At 49.6% G+C, this 18,778-nt stretch overlaps 1 protein-coding gene across 7 annotated transcripts in view; it reads right to left on the reverse strand.

Annotated features, from left to right (window-relative positions):
• The window catches only part of SLC8A1 (solute carrier family 8 member A1), a 146,344-nt gene that overhangs the window by 105,854 nt on the left and 21,712 nt on the right, over positions 1–18,778 (reverse strand). For all 7 annotated transcript variants that reach the window (XM_054195161.1, XM_054195160.1, XM_054195157.1 and 4 more), the window contains exon 2: positions 10,585–12,420. In XM_054195161.1, coding sequence (XP_054051136.1) covers positions 10,585–12,420 — 1,836 coding nt within the window. The remainder of the gene's footprint in view (positions 1–10,584; positions 12,421–18,778) is intronic.

Genomic DNA, 18,778 nt, shown 5'->3' on the forward strand with positions numbered 1-18,778 from the left:
TTTGGCTGCCGGCACAAGCACTTTAGAGTGTCTTGCTTCTGCTCAGGCTATTTCCCATCCCATCCCATCCCTGTAAATCCCCAGTCCCACCTTCAATAATGCTTACAGCCTCTCCACTCTTTCTATCTGCAAGTTTAAACACCAAACTTCTCTTTTCCATGCCCAACAAGCTCCAGTTCAGGACAAGCACCTGCTGAACACGTTTTCACCCCCATCTAGGGCCACATTTCTCTTTCCAGACAGGTTTGAACCCATCAGCCCAGTGGTCCCATTTAGACAGTGCTTCCTTACGACAGTACTGAAGAAGGCAACATGAAAAGCCTTTCTGAAGCTGGGTGATATGACAACCACTGCTTCTCCCTTACCCAAAAGGCTGGCATAAAAGGAAATTAGGTTGGCTTGATAAGATTTGTTCTTGACAAATATATGCTGGCTGTTATTCATCTCCTTGTTATCTCTGAGGTACTTACAAATAACGTGCTGATTTATTCTAGGCTCTTTTAGGTACAGAAGCAGACCTAATCTGGCTGAGCTGCTTCTGATGGCAGCTCCTGAGCTTGCCTGCACATCTCACCTATTGCCCAGGAAATCTTCCAGACGGGCTGCTAGCAGCTCTATGAACCCCTCAGACATTCCCCTAACAGCATGAGGCTAGATTTCAGTATTCCCGGTGGGTCTGAGGACAGGTAGGCTACGTCATGTCTGTCCTACACCCACAGACCTCATGAGCACAGATGTCCACAGAGGGACCTGTGGACTTCTTGGTGGAATCTGTTGTTCAGCTCCCTTTCCCTTCTCCCTCTGCACTGCTAAGGCATGGACAGGGTATCTCCTTACCCTCTAATTCTTGTCTAGTTCATGCTCGGCCTGACTCTGACCCAACACTCCCACGCTGCTGTTACAATCCTCCCTTCTAAACTGATCCATTTTCTCATTTTTGTATGATTCTTCTGGAGCACTGCATTCAGCTCTGGAACCCTCAGCACAGGAAAGACATAGACCTGTTGGAGAGGGTCCAGAGGAGGCCACGAAGATGGAGCACCTCTGCTGTGAAGACAGGCTGAGACAGTTGGGGCTGTTCAGCCTGGAGAAGAGAAGGCTCCGAGGAGACCTTAGAGCCCCTTCCAGTCCCTAATGGGTACAAGAAAGATGGGGAGGGACTCTTGATCAGGGAGTGTTGTGATAAGACAAGGGGTAATGGTTTTAAACTGAAAGAAGGAAGATTTAGATTAGATATTGGGAAGAAATTGTTTACTGTGAGGGTGGTGAGACACTGGCACAGGTTGCCCGGAGAGGTGGTAGATGCCCCATCCCTGGAGACATTCAAGGTCAAATTGGCTGAGGCTTTGAGCAACACGATCCAGTGGGAGGTGTCCCTGTCCATGGCAGGGGGGGTAGACTAGATGATCTTCAAGGTCCCTTCCAACCCGAACCATTCTATGATTCTAAGGAGGAACATGCATTTCAATAACCAAACCTAAAGTGTGAATGCAGATCTACTGAACTAAGCAAATACAAAGCCCTGTGCAGACTTTGGTGCCAGGTAAAACCTGCTCCCAACCTGTTTGAGCCAAAGCAACAGGTTTCATCTCAGATCCAGCCTCCCGTTCTCAATGAAACCAGCGTGTCTCTCCCCTGCTCATCGCAGCTCTGTTCCAGTCTCCCTGCAGAATACCTGCCTCATCTGCTGTGACACGGTTGCGTATTCATGTGAGAGCTGTGCAGTGTTAGGACAGCAGAGCCAGGGCTGCAGGACGGCATTGCCAAGAGGGAAAAGAGGGCTGCAGCCGAGGATGCGCAACCCCTCGAGCACAATGTCCACAGTCTCCAGACAGGAGTGTCTCTTGCCCGTATCTAAAGGCATGCCAGGAGAAGTCATCTGTCACAGCCCTGCCGAGAGGAGCACTCTGGCTGTGGGGGTAAGGTCTCGGCTGGGAGGAGGGCAGAGCCAAGGCCAGACGAGCAGGGCAGAGATGCGAGGGTGAGCGCCGGGGAGAAGGGGCAGGGAACAAGCCGCCAGCACTGCAAAGCTGAGAGGCTGCCCATGCAGCGTGAGGGGCTGATGAGCACTCTAACAGATCGACACGTTTCTGCTCCACATTGTTTGCAAAGGCCCAATGTATAACTATTTTGTTCTCCTGGAAGAAAGCAACAGAGTTTGGAGAAGAACTCAGAGCAAATCAATCCTTTTTTTGTTTGTCGTTTTTTTTTCTGGATTCAGCAAGAAACTTCATGTCCTTATGTCCCAGCCAGCGAGACAACAGCTTTGTCACCTGGGGATGGTGCATCTGGCCTCTGGGACAAGGCTCTCCTCAGGGCGTACTGGGCCTGTGGTTAATTTAGAGACACATCGCATGACCCCAAAATAGCGCAGTGTGTGACTGTTGCACACCAGGGGCAAATAACCAGGGGAACCACTCAAGCACTCCAAAGAGCAAAGAAGCTTCCTGACAGCAATGCCATAAAATTTAAACCACCTCTAGGAAAAACCCAAAGGTAGTATCTCTGCGCTGGACTCCACTCAGCCCATCTCCATCCCTGTCCTCAGCCACCTGGGAGCATTTGCACTCAGAGGGCCTTCCCCTGGAAAGGACTTTGTTCTGATGGGGCAGGTGTATGCCATCGACTCCCTCTCTCTCTTTCCAGCATCTAGTTCCTGGGGATCCATTCTGTGTCCCCATTATTCATTATTGCTCTGTTTCTCATTGTCACACGTATTTTATTGTTACTTTGATTGTGTAGGAAGGAGTCCAGACACTATGGAAATGGAACCATATAGGGACTGGATGGAGGAGGCACATGCTGGTCACCCTCTTACTTGCACAGCAGTGGGAATATTTTGTCTCTTACGCTAAGATATTTTTAAATCAGAGAATGCCGTTATTATTTGTTGTCACCCAGGATCCAGCATTGCCATTCTTGGAAACCAGCGCAACGCCTCCAATGTCAGTGTCAGAAATGTTATTAGTAGATTTTTTGATATCTCCCAAGATGTCCTCAGGCTAAATGGCATTTATGACTTGGAGAGGGCTGACCTTAACTCCAGCCATGCCTGAGACTGCAAAGCAGAGAATATGTCCACAAGTACCAGTGCAGCTAGGCCATGCACCCAGCCATCACAAACGCTGGCTGTGAAACACTGTGTGGGTCCAGAGGAGGCCATGAAGATGACCAGAGGGCTGGAGCACCTCTGCTATGAAGACAGGCTGAGGCCTGGGGTTGTTCAGCCTGGAGAAGAGAAGGCTCTGGGGAGACCTTATTGCAGCCTTTCAGTCTCTGAAGGGGGCCTACAAGAAAGCTGGAGAGGGACTTTTTACAAGGGCATGTAATGATAGGAGGAGGGGTAATGGCTTCAAACTGAAAGAGGGTAGATTTAGATTAGATATCAGGAATAACTTTTTCACTATGAGGGTGGTGAGACACTGGCCCAGGTTGCCCAGAGAAGCTGTGGCTGCCCCATCCCTGGAGGTGTTCAAGGCCAGGCTGGATGGGGCTTTGAGCAACCTGGTCTGGTGGGAGGTGTCCCTGCCCATGGCAGGGGATTGGAACTACATGATCTTTAAGGTCCCTTCCAACCTAAACCATTCTACGATTCTATGAAACACTAACTTTTAATCAAAGCTCCTCATCTGAGAGTACTGTAGAAATACAGGTGGTTCAGCAAGACCAGACTGTGAAGGTTAAGCTCACACAGTTATCCTGTGGTGCTGGAGAACAGGCCAAGGAGCAGAGACAAGGGACAGCACAGGTGTCTTCCCCCTTGCATGGCAGCGACATGCGTGTCCTTGCTAGTGAATGTGTCATTTTGTCCCTGGTGTGAGCATAGCCAGTAGGGCCGCACACAAGGCAGACCCAGAGAAGGCAGACTGTGCGTCACCTCTGGTAGGCCTGCCTGCCGAGGGCATGGCGACACGGCATCCCCCCGCAGCAGAGCCGGCCGATGGTGCTCCATCCGCCCGCAGCCTCCGGGCTCGGCCTCTCCCCCCAAGGGAGGGTCTGTTTCTGACTCAGCCGGTTGCCTGCCAGGTCCAGCTTCTCCTCTCCGTTTGGCTTTGGATGACAGCAGATGTTTCTCTGCCCATCTGCACAGATGCTTGGATGCCAGCTGTGGTCAGCTGTCTGCTTTTTCCTCTGTTGCGCTCGTTTTAAGCCCACAAACACAGCCCTGCTGCTGGAAGAAAACTACCGAGTGCCATCCACCAGGGTCAAACCTGGGGGCAAAGTCTCAGAGGAAAGAAGCCTGTTCCCAAGGGAGTTGCCCAACTTGGACTCAGGACTTGCATCAGGGTCCCGTGTACCAACATATTTACCTTTCCCTGCCCAAGGATTTGCCGCCGTACAGGATCCCATGGGCGCAGGAGGGAGATGGATGGATCCCAGCTCTCTTGACAAGACCTGTATATCACAGCTGATGCTAATGCTGCTTCCAGCAGTGCTCAAAGCTCACGCCAGGGAAAAAGAGAGCCTGCAAGGGAGGACAGGGCTTCTCCTATCCCCTACTTTTGTCTCCCCAGCGAGGAGCTGCAGAGCAGCGCCTCACTCCAAGGTAACTCTCCCACGCCAACAGGCTTTGCTAGGGTTGCTGCTTTAATTTCTTAAAACAAGCCTAGATCCTGTGTTTTATAAATTACTACAATGCATTTAATAGGTAGCCTTTTCATAAAGGAGCACAGCGGATGTGTACACAGGCCCTGATGAAGCTAATAACTGCCTCTCAATGGCTTTCAGAGAGTTATTACATATTTAAGATCCAAGCTCCCTTAATCAACCACAGAGATGCAGCTGGCAGCAGTAAATTGCCAACAACAGCTCATTACAAATAAGGAAACATTGGTTTTTCAAGGACAAAAACTGTGTCAGTTCTTCAGTGAGAGCTAACCACTCTTGTCCTCACCCTTCTCCCCCCCCCAGTCCCCCCAGTGATGTGCTGGCACAACTTGCTTCATCCAGCAACACAACCTCTTGCCTAATCCCCTCCACAGGGGACATCATCAAATCAAGTTCCTAGATTTCATGACTTATTTGGGCAAGCGGTGCAGACTGCATCCCGTGCTCACCCTCCCCAAGTCGGCTACGGCAGGACTTGTCCCACACCACCACGATGACATGCCACAGGAGCAGAGCCACCAGCCTTACTCTGGGGAGGAGAGGACCAAATCAATCCATAAGACACTTACTTAGAGACACAGTTGTGAGTACGCACTTTGCAGGCTTGGGCCCTGACATGGCAATTGGGAATGATTTTTTCAGTACCCACCACGTCTGTGTCTGTGTGCACAGGACAACAGCAAGCACCTGCAGGCACCTGGGCACAGGAGAAAGGGCAAGGTCCGCAAAGACCATGTGGCCTTATTTCCTTGCTGTCTCGTAACAGAAATGTAGGGGTTGTCGAGCGCCAGTGAGACAAGAGCACAGCACTTTAAGAGAGATGCTCGTGGCTGGGAGATACTAAGGCTAGCATTTTAGGAGTGTTCGGGAAAGTCTAAACATTGTGTGAACGGAGAGGAGAAAAAGAAAAGATACCTCGCCCTGTTATAGCTGTATCTTCTCCCCTGAAGAGGGGACAACCTAGCTGGCTGGCCTTCAGGACCCAAAACAACGATACATTTCAGCCCCAGGGAACTTCTCCACAAAACTCCCCTGGAAAGGGAAACAGGCTCCCATGCCGCGCCCCAGCCTGCTGGGACACATGTGCTCAGCTTCCTGCTGTGGGCCATGGCTGGGGCCACCTCCCATAAGGTGGACCCGGGGCACTGGGTGCTCCTGCCAAGGACCCAAGACCTAGATCCTGGTGGCCGCATTTGAGCTGCCTGCGAGTCCCATTGGGCCAGGTGAGACTGCCTGTGGCGAGGGGAAAACAGGCTCTAAAACCCAAGCTGGGCACTGGAAGCAGGCTAAATAAGAGTTTAATCTTTGTTTGGTCTGTTCTGAAACCTCACAGTGTGCCTCCAGACGTTAACCCTGCGCAAGCCAGGGCCTGCGAGGGAGGGGGTGCACTGACCCAGGCAAACAAAGCGGGATGGACAAAGAGAGAGATCCTGTCTTCAAGGATGAACCCTGAAAAGGGGAATGTTTGTTTGCTTCACCTTCATCCAGCTTTACAGCAGCCTCTCTGCCACACCAGAAGACTCTCTGCTCTTCAGCTGCCTCCTGATGCAAGGCTGACCATGCTGGAGGTTTCATTTTTTCCTCTGAAGCTGCAGGCCATGGACGCAAAACTGAGGGAGAGAGGTCCCCGGGCTGAGTCAGGATTTTATTTTTGCTGTTTCTTTACGAATACCTCACCCAACTTCTTTTGGAAAAGAAAAGGGGAACTTAAAAAAGCAGTACCACTTTGTTTCCCCCCCTGCCACAATCTATATTTATTGACATTTTTAAAGGGCTGTTGGGAGGGAGGCTATGTGGTCTCTGGGGACACTTACCCTAAAAAATCCGAGGATTTAGCTGATATTTGTGTCACTGTAGCATTTGGCTCCTAGATACATGCTTGCAGAGAAATGCCAAAGCTGGCTTGGACAAGTCAAATTCAATGAGCCAAGAGTGTCACTTCCTAAACCTGCAACAGACGCATTTTATAAAAGCAGCCAAACTATATCTTATGAACAGCAAGATCTATTGACATAAGATTCTCCATGCATTTACAGGTGTAACTGCATAGGTGAAATACTAGTTTAATTGGTTATCCATATAATTGTGTGTACCATCTTCCTCATTAATGCGGTAAAAACTTTTCTTTTGGGGGGTGTGTGGCTGCATATATCTGGAATGCAGATTTTAATAGATCTGTAGTTGCAATGTTATCTCTAGAAAAACTACTATTTTTTGAACCTGAAAGAACACACAGTTTCCATATACCTTTGCAGTCACATCTGGAAGAGTTGCCCCTCCTGATGTTTCGAGGCAGCGAGGAGAAGAGATCCTATCATCTGGGGGAAGGATTGCTTCCTCCTCTAAGATAGGAGGCTGGACTTCTTTTTGAATTATTTGGCATTCTGTCAGGAGATAAAAATACACTGGCTGGATGAACCAGTGACCTCTTCTATGACCACAATAGCTGTGGTAGAAGGGTGGGCAGAAAGAGCTTGCAACTACATGTCTTCTCCATGTTCTTATCAAGAAAGCTTTAATCATTAATGGAGATGTGAGACAAGGCTGGAGTCACCTTGTTGAGGATGACTCCAGAGGGAAGGCTCTCTCTTACACTTTAAATCATAGCATACTGTCCTACACTGATGTCTCAGAGCCTCGGGTACCTGTGCAGCATCATTGAGACTGACCTTGCCGAAACCCAAGTCAGACATCTTCAGCTTTCCCGCACAGCTAACCCCTTTGCAAAACACGGTTTTGCGTTTCCTTTCGCTTGCCATCATGCACCCATTGAGCACACAAGCTGTACTTCAGGAGCAAGGAGCAGAAAAGCATCGCTCCAAGAGGCTACCAGGCAATGCTGGGATAAAATGTTCCATAGGATGACCAACATCATCTCCGTTATACATCTTTTTTGGTAGTGTTGGAATGAGATCTTTGTTTAATGCACAGGAGCGGCATAGCTTCAGCAGTTATACAGCTATTTTGTGTGCTCTGGGAAAGGGGACATCAACAGATTGCAAAATTGGGGAAGTCTCTCTGGACGCTGCAAACAAACAACATGTTACGTAACTGGGCCTTTTGGGAACTGGAGGAAGGTCTTCTCCAGAAGATCAGGGCCCTCCCAGTGCTTTCTAATTTTACTGGGACTTACCAGCAAGCCAGCCCTCTAAAAATAGAGGCTTGTACACAGTTTTCTTTCATCCTCCTGTCCCCCTGCACTGCCCTACGTTTGTTGTTAGTGCCCCAGAAAAACACATTGTACTCAATTTTCTCAAGCTGATTGATATGGACTAGAATGGCAGAGCTGAAGAGGCACTAAAGACCTTTAGAAAGGGCAGCAAAGCCACCTCTTGGCCAGCAGACCATGGGAAAACCTGAAGTTTTAGAACTTTATTGAATCGAATGCGCTGGGGAATTGCAGCATTCTACATAGCTGTGATTTAGCTGAAGCATAGCACTAACAAGCAATGACAGAGCAAACAGGCTCTACAATCCACATATTGTGCTAGCACATCTTCTCTATTCACATTACAGCAAATTCTTCCAAGGGAGGATGCCTCTAAGCAGCACCTGAATTTCAGGACCACACCACCTTTGTGCTGCAAGGCTGTCCTCAACTTGTGCCCAGGCAAACACGGACCTGCAGGAAATCTTCCGCAAGTCACATTGTACCATCCAACACCTGAACATGGACTGCAGCAGCTAAGTTTTAGATGAATACCCACTGCCTTCCAGGCACATGAAGACGTTGCCATTTGTACAATTGGTTTCATCCTTCTCCCAGAAAAATAAGGTATGTGCATGTCTTCTCCCACCTGAACGGAGCAAGCCCCTTGGTCAACATATGGCCCTGCAGTTGCCATCTCCTCCCACCCCGTTCCCAAGCCCTTACTTGTACAAAGCTGTGAACTCCTAAAGTGGTGCTTCCCATGTACCGTCCCTCCCTGCGAGTCCAGGGAGAGATAGTTTAAAGGCAATAGAGAGAGGACGGCAATGCCCTGGCATCTGCACAGAAAAAAACACACTTGGGTTTCTAAGAAAGCCGTTTTCCCTCGTTTCTTGCTTGCTGTGCACATGCTGAGAGCCAGTAAGAAGGACGAGGAGCCTTGCTGCCGTGGGGAGGGCAGACCGTCACGCCCTGGGGGGCCAGGCAGCAGCTCCAGCAGGATGCGGTCAGCCCATTTCCAGCACACCCCTCGGTTACTGGGCTGTTGGCAAAAGTCAGCAGTGCAGGAAAGGCCTCCAGCAGAGGCACAGCACAGCGGGCCCCAGAGAAATGCCGTCCCACTGCAAGCCCCACATCATGGGCTGAGGACCAACAGGCAGTGCCGATACAGGCGACACTACCTGTCTTTATTGAAGGACAGTACAGAGATCCCGGCCAGAGTGACAGATCCAAGATAGGGGGGAAGCGCAAGCCCCATCTGAGCGCAGTCGCAGAGCCCGCGGCCATGTGTTTGGCCTGCCGTGTAAACATGTCACATCCCAGGGGAACTGATATCAAACGTCAAAGTCTTCCTGCCAGTAGCCCAGTTTTGCTAGTGCAGAGTGACCTGGTTAGAACGTAAAGAGCCTTTGGGGGATATCCTTACAGCCTAGTTCATTGCATCTCTGCAGCCAACTCCCTCCTTCTCCCAAAATGAAAAAAAATAATAATCAAATAACTCCATTCCTCTCTACTACAGTTATCATTCAGGAGACAGAATAAATGGCTTATCGTGTGCTCTTGACCCTTGTGTGAACAAGATGCATGTTCTGGCCTCCAGATTGCTGTAGCTATGAAGTTTTTGCTCAGTTCTTCCCAAGAAGTCAAAACCCCAACTGGTCTAATACCCTGCCTGAGAACCACAAATCACTTTTTTCTTTCCCCCTACTTCAAGAAGTTTTATGATTCCCCAGTTTGCTTCATTCTCCCTGTGCGCACGAGCAGATACAAGTAACAGACAGAACATAAGGCCCACTCTCGGCACTCATCGTGGGTCTGTCTCAGCTCCTAAGAGACCAGTTGTTTGATATCCAACACCCAAGCCAACATTTAGCTCTCCCTTGACACAGCAATGCCTTTTATCAGTGACTGCTCCCAGTTCTACGCAGTGGTTCCGTGCTACAGAATCTACTGTTGGTGGGGACTGATCTACAGACACAGACTTCACTGTAGGAAGAGCCTGAGACTGGAACAATGCAACTTCCAATGTTTGCTCCTCCCAGAGCCCCAAATGGGCAAGGAAATATCTTCATGACATACCCAAGGATAGATGTTTTCTATCATGATTTACAGCGCTAATTTATATTCTCCATATAATGTAATAAACAAGGCTACAGCACTAACAATTTTTCCACCATCGACCTAGCAACGCTCAGGAGTAGCCTCCAACAGCTTTCAGCCTCTTTTATATTTGCAAGCAGCCAAATACATTTGCAGTTGCATCCTAACTATGAGGCTTCTCTGCATGACAATACTTTTTCAGGACATGCATTGCACAATGATCCAGGCCTGCAGCCTTTAGGGGAGGAGGAGGCGCAATGACCTTCACGAAAGCCCTGAACAGAGCTGTGGCCCAGTCCCAGAGGACCTGACTCTCAACAGGCAAGGGGAAGTAGGTACTGCAATTCATACACTCAGTTTAGTCCCTTCGCAAGACAGGTCCTTATGAATGACCAGTAACTGTGAGCTCGGATTTGTTCTCTGCTCCACTGTGGAGCTGAGCCTATAGAGATCTGCTCAGCGCGTGGGGAGGGTGTGGGAAGCTGGGCTCACAAACGAGTCCCACCTCCCTGCCGCTGGAAGGGTGGAGTGCCCCTGAGCAGGCATCACTCTCTGTCTGTTAGCAAGGCAGGAACACGGTATTGCAGGCTCCCCAAAGCACATAAGGCCATTCATGCCTTACTGCAATGCGCCGGCACCCAAACACCTCCAGTGCAGCTCTGGGTGCCATGTGCATTTAATTTCATGAGAATCAGAGACTGTAAGTAACAAACAAAACCTCCACTTACACTATCTCATCGTTCTGGAACTCCAGCTCCCCACAGGTGTCTTCAAAGTCCTCTCCTCCACCTTTGGCTGAGCCTTCAATGGTTTTGTAGGGCACAATAACATTTCCTCGTGCACCAGAGGTTCGCAACACTTTCACTTCCATGGTCCCCACACTTTCACTGACGTGCGTTACTGGCTCCTCAAAGGTGAAGATGCCAGCATGGTCATCATCAAAGATGGTGACGGTGGCAGTAGATGGTGATCCCAGGCAGGCAAGTGTTGAGGCACGACTGGTCTCAAGAATGCCCTCATCTGAGGCCTCAGTGCTCACGCGGACGTTGCTGAGATGGACCAGGAAGTTCTCATCCTCCTCAAATATGTCATCATCGATTATGCCAACACGAATTTCCTTCTGGGTCTCTCCAGGCTTGAAGACCACTGTCCCTTCAGTGAACTCATAGTCAGAGCCAGCATTGGCTGTCCCATCCTCTGTCCGGAAGTCAACGTACACTGTATTGGTCAAGTCACCTCCCCGTCGAATGATGGTCAGGGCGACAGTGCCACAGTTCTCCAGACACTGATAGGTACCCTGCTCAAAGTAGAGCTTGCTGATGGGATCATTTTCTGCCACCTCACTGTTGACCTCATGCATGCTGACCGCTTTGCGGGCCTGGTCTGCAGCATGTCTCTTCAAGATGTTGCCAGCTCCCGTCATGAGCCGAGTGGCCTGAATGCGGTAAAAGGCCCTGCTCTTCTGTTGCTGGCTCAGGACCTGGTAGTTGGCCAACTCTATAAGCTGTTCAATTTCCTTGTCGGGGTGCTTTTGTTTCAGCTCCTTCAGGATCCGAGCCATTTCCCTCCTGGCTTCCTCATCGTCCTGGTCTTTCTCATCCACTTCCAACACCAATGTCCCATCCAGAAAGTTCTCTACGTGAGAATTAGCAACCTTTCCATCCATCTCGATATCAGCTTTGGAGGAGGGCCGGTCACCCTCATGCTCAATGATCATGCCTCTCTGCTTGCCAGCTCGGTATTTCTTGTAGACGTACTTGTAAAACAAAAGCCTCCTGTCAGCTATCCAGGCAAACACCACACAGATAGGGAAGAAGAAGAAGGTGAGCAAGCCTTCCCAAACCTCCACAATCCCAGGCGAAGATACAGATAAAATAATGTAAAGCCAAGTGTAGGCAAAGATGCTCCAGGCTGCTGTAACAAAAAACACTCTCAAGTGCTTGATCTTCCTTATCTCGCCGTCTGGAACAACGTAAACACAGATCGCAATGATGACAAACATGTTAAACGCAGCACTCCCCACAATTGTGCTTGGCCCCAAGTCCCCTGCCGTGAAGCCATGGCCACACACTTCAATAACAGACAGGAGGATCTCGGGGGCAGATGAGCCCAAGGCCATCAGTGTGAGGTTGGAAACGGTCTCATTCCAGATCCTCACTGTGGTTTTGCTGGTCTCGCCGTTGGGCTTCTTGATGGTTATTTCCCGCTCTTGGGATGTAATGACTTCGATGGAGGACATGAATCGGTCAGCTATGATAGATACTCCCAGGAACATGTACACCATCGCTACAAAATACACTGTTGCCCGAGCGATTTTGTCACCAAATGAGGGGTCTTGGGGTTCCCATATTGGTAAAATAACACCCTTTTTGCAGATGTATGAGCCAGTGCACTCCTCGGTGTCGTTCACAGGCAATTCGCTGGGGCTCTCCGCGTGTGTGCCGTCTGCATGGAAAAGCAACACCAGCACAACACTCAGGAGTTGGAAGCTCAGTGGGAAGGTGGGTGGGTGAGTTGCTCGCGACATGGCCGCTTCCACTGAACAGGTCCCAAACGTCCTCAAGCTGCAGAGACAAAAGGAAAAATGCATTAAGTGAGGCCGACCAGAGATAACGGATTTTCCTCTGCACCCTCTTTATTTCCCATCTTTCCCAAACACATAATCAAGTTACCCTGTTACTCAAGAAGACCCATTTATTTGTTGTGATTACTGCAGCTTTCCATGTACAAATCTTCTGGTTCAGCTATCTGAACAAGGACAGATTCAGGTGCTACCAGTGGGCAAGCATCTACCCCTTTAGCTACTATGATGTTTAATGCCACTTTCTTTCTCTTCGCTGAAAGCCTATTTCTTCAATTGCATTTTCTCGTTTCTCATCTAATTAAAGCCCATCATTCTGCTTCACAGCTGGCAGAAGCGTTTCCCATTTCAAAATTACAGTGCACTCACTCACTGGAGTTCAGGGTAAGAGCAGGAGAGGACAGAGAAATATATTATTCCCCCAACATTTTTAAAAAATATTTTTATACTTGCCACTACAAACTACATATTTCACAGCCTTTTCTTGCTCAGAGTCCTCCCAAGCATCTACTCCACATCCGAAATCTGCACGAAGCATGCCCAGGCCCTGGCAAAACCTTATTCTTAACAGCAACTTGGTCATAAGGCACACCAGAAGGGCAGTCATTAATTAAAGATTTTGGAGCCATTCCTTCCACAGTGCATCACTTTGCACCTTCCTGAAACTGGAAAGAGCCCCATATGCATCCAAGCCTGGCTCTCTTGGCATGCTTCAAGAGGAAACCTGTCCCTGCGCTCTTTTCCCACTAGGTCAGCTTTGACGGCTTCCCCTTCAAGGGCCTTTCTCACTCCATTTACAACATCAGTCATCAGGCATGACAGCAGTACTTGCCCTTGTCCTGCCTCAGGATTTTCCAGCAGTGTAGAGGAGCTGTTAAAGAGGTTTGCAGTTAGTTAACAGTGCATAAACCGACAGAACACATGCCTTTAAGTACATAGAGATGCTTAGTGCAAAAACCTGAGCATGCTCAGTGTTACATTCTCAATTTTACTAGCCAATAAAAGGCAGTTTCCTAGTTATTAAAGCTATATTTTCTCCTCAAGGAGAGCCTTTGCCATACTACGCTTCTCCATTCCAAGTTAATTTAATCACACAGTACTTAAAAATGTTTCTGGGAAGAGAGGAAAATGAGTATGTCGATACCTTTACTTTGCTGAAGAATACAAAAGGCTGAACTGGTTTTGCTCATAAAAAAACCATAAACCATAAAGAAAAAATGAAAAAAAAAAAAAAGAGCCCAGCCATGAAAGATTTCAACTTCTAAGAGAAGGATGGTGTTCCCAGGTCCATAGCAGAGATGGGACACAAGCAGGAGACCCAGTCAATGCCTCCCGACGCCCAGCCGCAGCAACGCCTGGCAGGTCTCACCCCACCATTTGCCATCTGCAGGGTCTCCAGCAAACACAGCTGCATGCACTGGGAGACACAGACCAACCCATCCGTGCTAAAGGCTGCATACAGCGACAGCATCCCAGCTGTCACCCGGGCCCGGTCATAGCGAGCGTGACCCAAGCAGGATGGCTAAGCACACCTCCCCTCTTCCTCCTGAAAGAGGGGCTTGTTTCACGGCACAGCTGGGAACCGGGCTGGCTCTCCAGGCACGCAGCAGCTACACATGCTGCAGTCATTGCTTTGAGGGTGCCAGAGCACTGGAACAGGCTGCTTAGAGAGGTTGTGGAGTTTCCTTCTCTGGAGATATTCAAAACACACCTGGACATGTTCCTGTCTGACCTGCTCTAGGTGACACTGATTTGGCAGGTGGGGTGGCATAGATGACCTCCGAAGGTTCCTTCCAACCCCTACCACTCTGTGATTCTGTGATCTGTGATTCTGACATCTGTGATTGCTGGCTGCAAAAGTACAGCCAGGCAGGAGCTCCTGGGGAGAAGCATTGACCCTCCTGAACAGGGACACACCAATGCCTTCTTGAAGAGAAGCACCTGGTCACCACCACCCATCTCCTCATCCCCCATGACACAGAAATCACCTCTCCTCATTAGGGCAGGGACATATTGTGCAGGGACAGGGCTGCACGCAAGTGAAGAAATGTCTGGAGGAAGCAATGGGTACCATCCTGCAGCCACGTTATGGGATCGACTTCACAAAGAGGCGTTGTAATGATGGATTAAAGCCCTCTCCTCCATTTGCCTTTATTTAAGGATGCTGTAGTAGGATTATTGGGCTGGAAGAATAATACTGAGAATTTATCAAGACATTTTTATATAAATGGCATTTCCTCACCAGGAATTCTTGGTCTGCCTCCCCCTCTCCTCCCAATTTTTTAATTAAGAAAAGAAAAAGATACACAGAGCAGGAAGTGAGCAGGTCAGAGAGCTGGGTGATAAGAACAGATAAGATAAACAAGAAAAAGCGAGTCTCCTGTATGAAGACAGATTTAAAAGAAAGGAGTTGTTTGCTTTGGAAATCCTACTAATGCTACAAAAAGCTCTTACTGCCAGAGCCAGAAGACCTGAACATTGCTCCCCTAATCACAGTCCCTGGGTACCTTCCGCTTCCCAGAACGCAGGCTGTAGCCACCGCTTACAAATCCAAAATAAAAAATTGAAAACACGATGTTTGTAATGAAGAGTACCTTGTTGCAGGCCATTTGGTGGATAGCTAAGTTGAAACAGATGTGCATTCATGGTCATTGAAGTTTAGCCGAAGCATGAATTAGTCACCCAACATCTGTACTCCTGTGTTTCACACCGCTCCAAATTTCAGAGACATTTGATAAAGGGGCTGTCAAAACACAGCCTGACTTGGTATCTACTCTGTTTATCCCAGATAGCTCCTAAGTGTAGTTTTGGTGTTTTTTTTTTTAAATATGTAGGCTTAAAAAAATTTAGTGTGGGCATAAAGTATTACTCAGCAGCATGGTTCTTCATCTTTCTAAAGGGTAGTAGTTTCAACAGAAAACTCAAGAGCATCCACCTGCCCTTATTCAGTTAATTTTCTCCCTGTGGCAAGTCATATCCTTGCACATGTACAATTATTCAGAGCAACCAGGCATTGTGAAATCCCCTTGGCAAGAAGAGGAAACAGATGGTTCTAGAGAAAATATTGTGCTTTGGGTCACTGATTTAGGTCATAAAGAATAGGAGAGTCCCTTCACACTTCGGACCAACTCTACAGTCTTAAAAGGATTCGAGCACTGGAAGTCTCAGCCAGAAAAAAGACACCCACTAAATTACTTGAACACTATTTGCCATGTTCTTGCATTTCAAACATTCTAATATAAGTTGGTTTGGGTGGGTTTTTTTTAGATAAAGTCCCATATTACATTAAACAGGAGGAAAAAAGGCCTAGAGGCTTGCATCTGAGCAAACCATCTTCCTGTCCTTCCCATCCAGCTCTCCATGTACTGAAAACATTTTTCCCCTCAGATGGCAGGAGATAAGAAACATGGAAATTTTCTGGAGAGTTCAGGTGGGTGGGGAAAGGCTGGAGCTTTGGAAGAAAAACCCCACCGACTGTGGCAATGTGCCATGAGCCTTCTTGGAGCGGCAGTAGCATCCCTCAACTCTATGTTGGATTTTCTCCAGCATTTTGGGATGCAGTCATCAAGCAGGAGTCACACAGCCTCATCAGCTTTCCTGCTTGAACCAATTCACAGTGAGTGTTATTAACACCGGACTCAGAAATTATGGAGGGCTAGAAAACGCTTGGCCACAACATGCTGGTTACACATACACGTACACAGCCTGACACTCAAAATATCTCTGAGAAGAAACTGCTATAAAATTAACAGTGTTTCATTATTTGTACGATCCAAAATAAACAGCTTGGTCCCCGGAGACCCTCTTACTCTGCATTTGCATAGGGTCTCGGCCCATGGTCGGCATGCTGCTGCAGGCACGGCAGTAGCAATATTCCCAGACAAATCATTCATATTATTCTCTAACGAGAAGCAAGGCTACCAGAACACCAGCCCTCCCTCCAAACCCAACTTTGTTAGCTTTTCATTAAGGTGTCTCAATTGCATTTCCCATCCCGGCCATCAACAATAAAAGCAAATGCGGTAGCTGATTCACAGCGTGCCAGGTTAGCCGCCCTGGCAAACCCTGCCTGCCACGGTGCTTGTGGCCTCGGCATCACTCCCCCAGCGCCTTTTGGGTCAGATTTATCACAGTAGCACCGGGCAGGGGCGCAAGCTGGTCTCTGGCTCGGTGCTGGCCATAGGTGTGTGGTGAAGAACCCCAAAACACTGCCCCAGGCCAGCACAGCCCTGCCCCTAAGCACTACCCCATGCTCGGTGGCAGCACCCAGAGCCCTTTCCACCACTGAGGGAGCCGAGCTGTCCTGGGGCTCCCTGGGACCGGCTGCCTGAGAGCTTCCAGGTGGAGCTGGAGCTAACCAGGAGAGCCAGATCCCAACTGGAGCTCTCTTGAAGTGGCAACTGTGCCCCTTCCCTTTGCGGACAAGCTCCCCCAGGGCTCTAGCAGTGGGTTTTGCACAGTCATGGAGGAAAGAGGCTGCACGGTCCCTTCGAGGCAAGCTCAGTTCAAGGGATGTTGCTCCAGCCTTTATTCCAGCCCTCGGTATTGAGAAAGACCAGGAGGGAAGCTGTTGCCCACAGCAGGGCTAGGAGCGTTGCAGAGATTCTCGCCTCCCTGCTGGGTCATGGGAGCTCTAGGTTTTACAAATTAGTAGGAGGGAGCTCCTGCTGCCAGCTCGTGCTCCAGCCCCCCAGCTCAGGAGCTGTCAGATGGGGAGAAAACAGCCTTTTAGACTCTGCTCTGACCTTTCCCTGGCAGCGATGCTCCTTCAGGCAGGCTGGCTGGCTGCTGCATGCAAAGCGAGCCTGAAAGCTGCTCTGCGTTTCAACAAAGCACAGCTTTTCCTTTGCAGCAGCTTCCCCCAAAAGTCCCATCTCTATTTGGGCACTTCGCCCTTGACAGGCGCACTGTAAGACCCTTCCTGTTATTTTCCTGCCCCTTTGTATCACACACAGGTTTATGACCATCTGCAATAAGCTGGTAGCACCATTATTTTTCAGAATTCTGAAAAAACACTGCTAGCCCAGACACTTTCATTACAGAAGAAGGATTGGGCAAGCATGGAAATGGCCTGGGCTCACAAGGAATGAGGGGCTACATGAAGAGAGAGCGGAAGACTTCCCGTGGGGAATTTTTTTCCTAGCATTGGAGAGAAAACCTGTACAGAGCAGCTGTAACGTAACGCCGCAGCGTTCACACCATGACAGCCACCACCCGATGGTACCTGCCCCACTGCGACATCAGCTTCTTGATAAACATCATTACTAAGAATTTACTGCCAGCTTGTATGGGAGAGGGTGTCCCCACAGCCCTGTCACTGGTGTGCGGGTGGTGGGAGCAGCACCCTCTCCCCACAGGGTGACTGGTCGCTTGCTGGGGGCGGTAGGAGGTCTGCTCCTCGCACGAGAGCGAGCGGATGCTTTCTGACATGCCGTGGGGACACAACCAGCAGCGTGTCACAAAACCACGGGGACTCCCAGCCAGCCCTTCCCCACCCCGTAGTCAGAGCTGGACAGAGAGGGGCTCGTCCTAGTGAGAGTGCACGGGGAAGGCAGCCCAAAACCCCGCTTTGCTGGTGCCAATGGTGGGAGACAGATGGTCTCTCTTCAGCCAGAGGGGCCAAAAACTTTGGCAAAGGGGCGACTAGTAGCTACTGGAAGGCACAGCTAGCCTGCAAGCTAGAGAAACAGAGCCTCAAAGCAAGCCAGCTACTCACTGCCCTGCCAGCGTCCCTGGGGAAAAGACAGCAACCCCCCGAGAAAGACCCCCAAGTGAGCGGACAGGCTCTCCTAGCCAACAAGTGCCCCCCGCCCCGGCAAAAATGGCTGTTTCAAGTGATGCGCCCTATGCTCCTATGCCAAGGTCAGACCTGAAGTCTCCAAGTCACAGCATCCCTTCCCCAGTTTCTCTTGCAGCAGAGCAGCACTGAAGAGCCTACTGCAAGCGAGACACAGCCTTCCCTGGGGAAAGGGAGGCACACCTCGCCTCCACGGGGGGGATGCATACCCACTGCCCCGTCTCTGGAGGGCTAGCACACCTCTCCTCTCCCCCCGACCCTTCCTGGCCGTGCTGAAGCCTGTACACCTCTGCCTTATTGAAAGCAGCAATCCGCTTCACAGCAGGGCAGCTCCAGCAAAGCCTGTACTGGGAAAAGACGTGACTGCAGGGAAAAAAAAAAAAAAAAAAAAGCCCAAACAAATTGTCTGGTCTCTGACCATCAATCAGTAAACCAGCCAAGAGCCTAGGTCCAGCTTCCCACAGCCAAGGGACACAAAACGGATGCCAACAGTGCTGCAAGGTAGAGGGTGCTTGGAGATGTGTCTAGGCAGCCACAGGCTCCA

Source organism: Rissa tridactyla, chromosome 3, assembly GCF_028500815.1.
Source record: "Rissa tridactyla isolate bRisTri1 chromosome 3, bRisTri1.patW.cur.20221130, whole genome shotgun sequence".
In the NCBI taxonomy this organism is placed as follows: domain Eukaryota; kingdom Metazoa; phylum Chordata; class Aves; order Charadriiformes; family Laridae; genus Rissa; species Rissa tridactyla.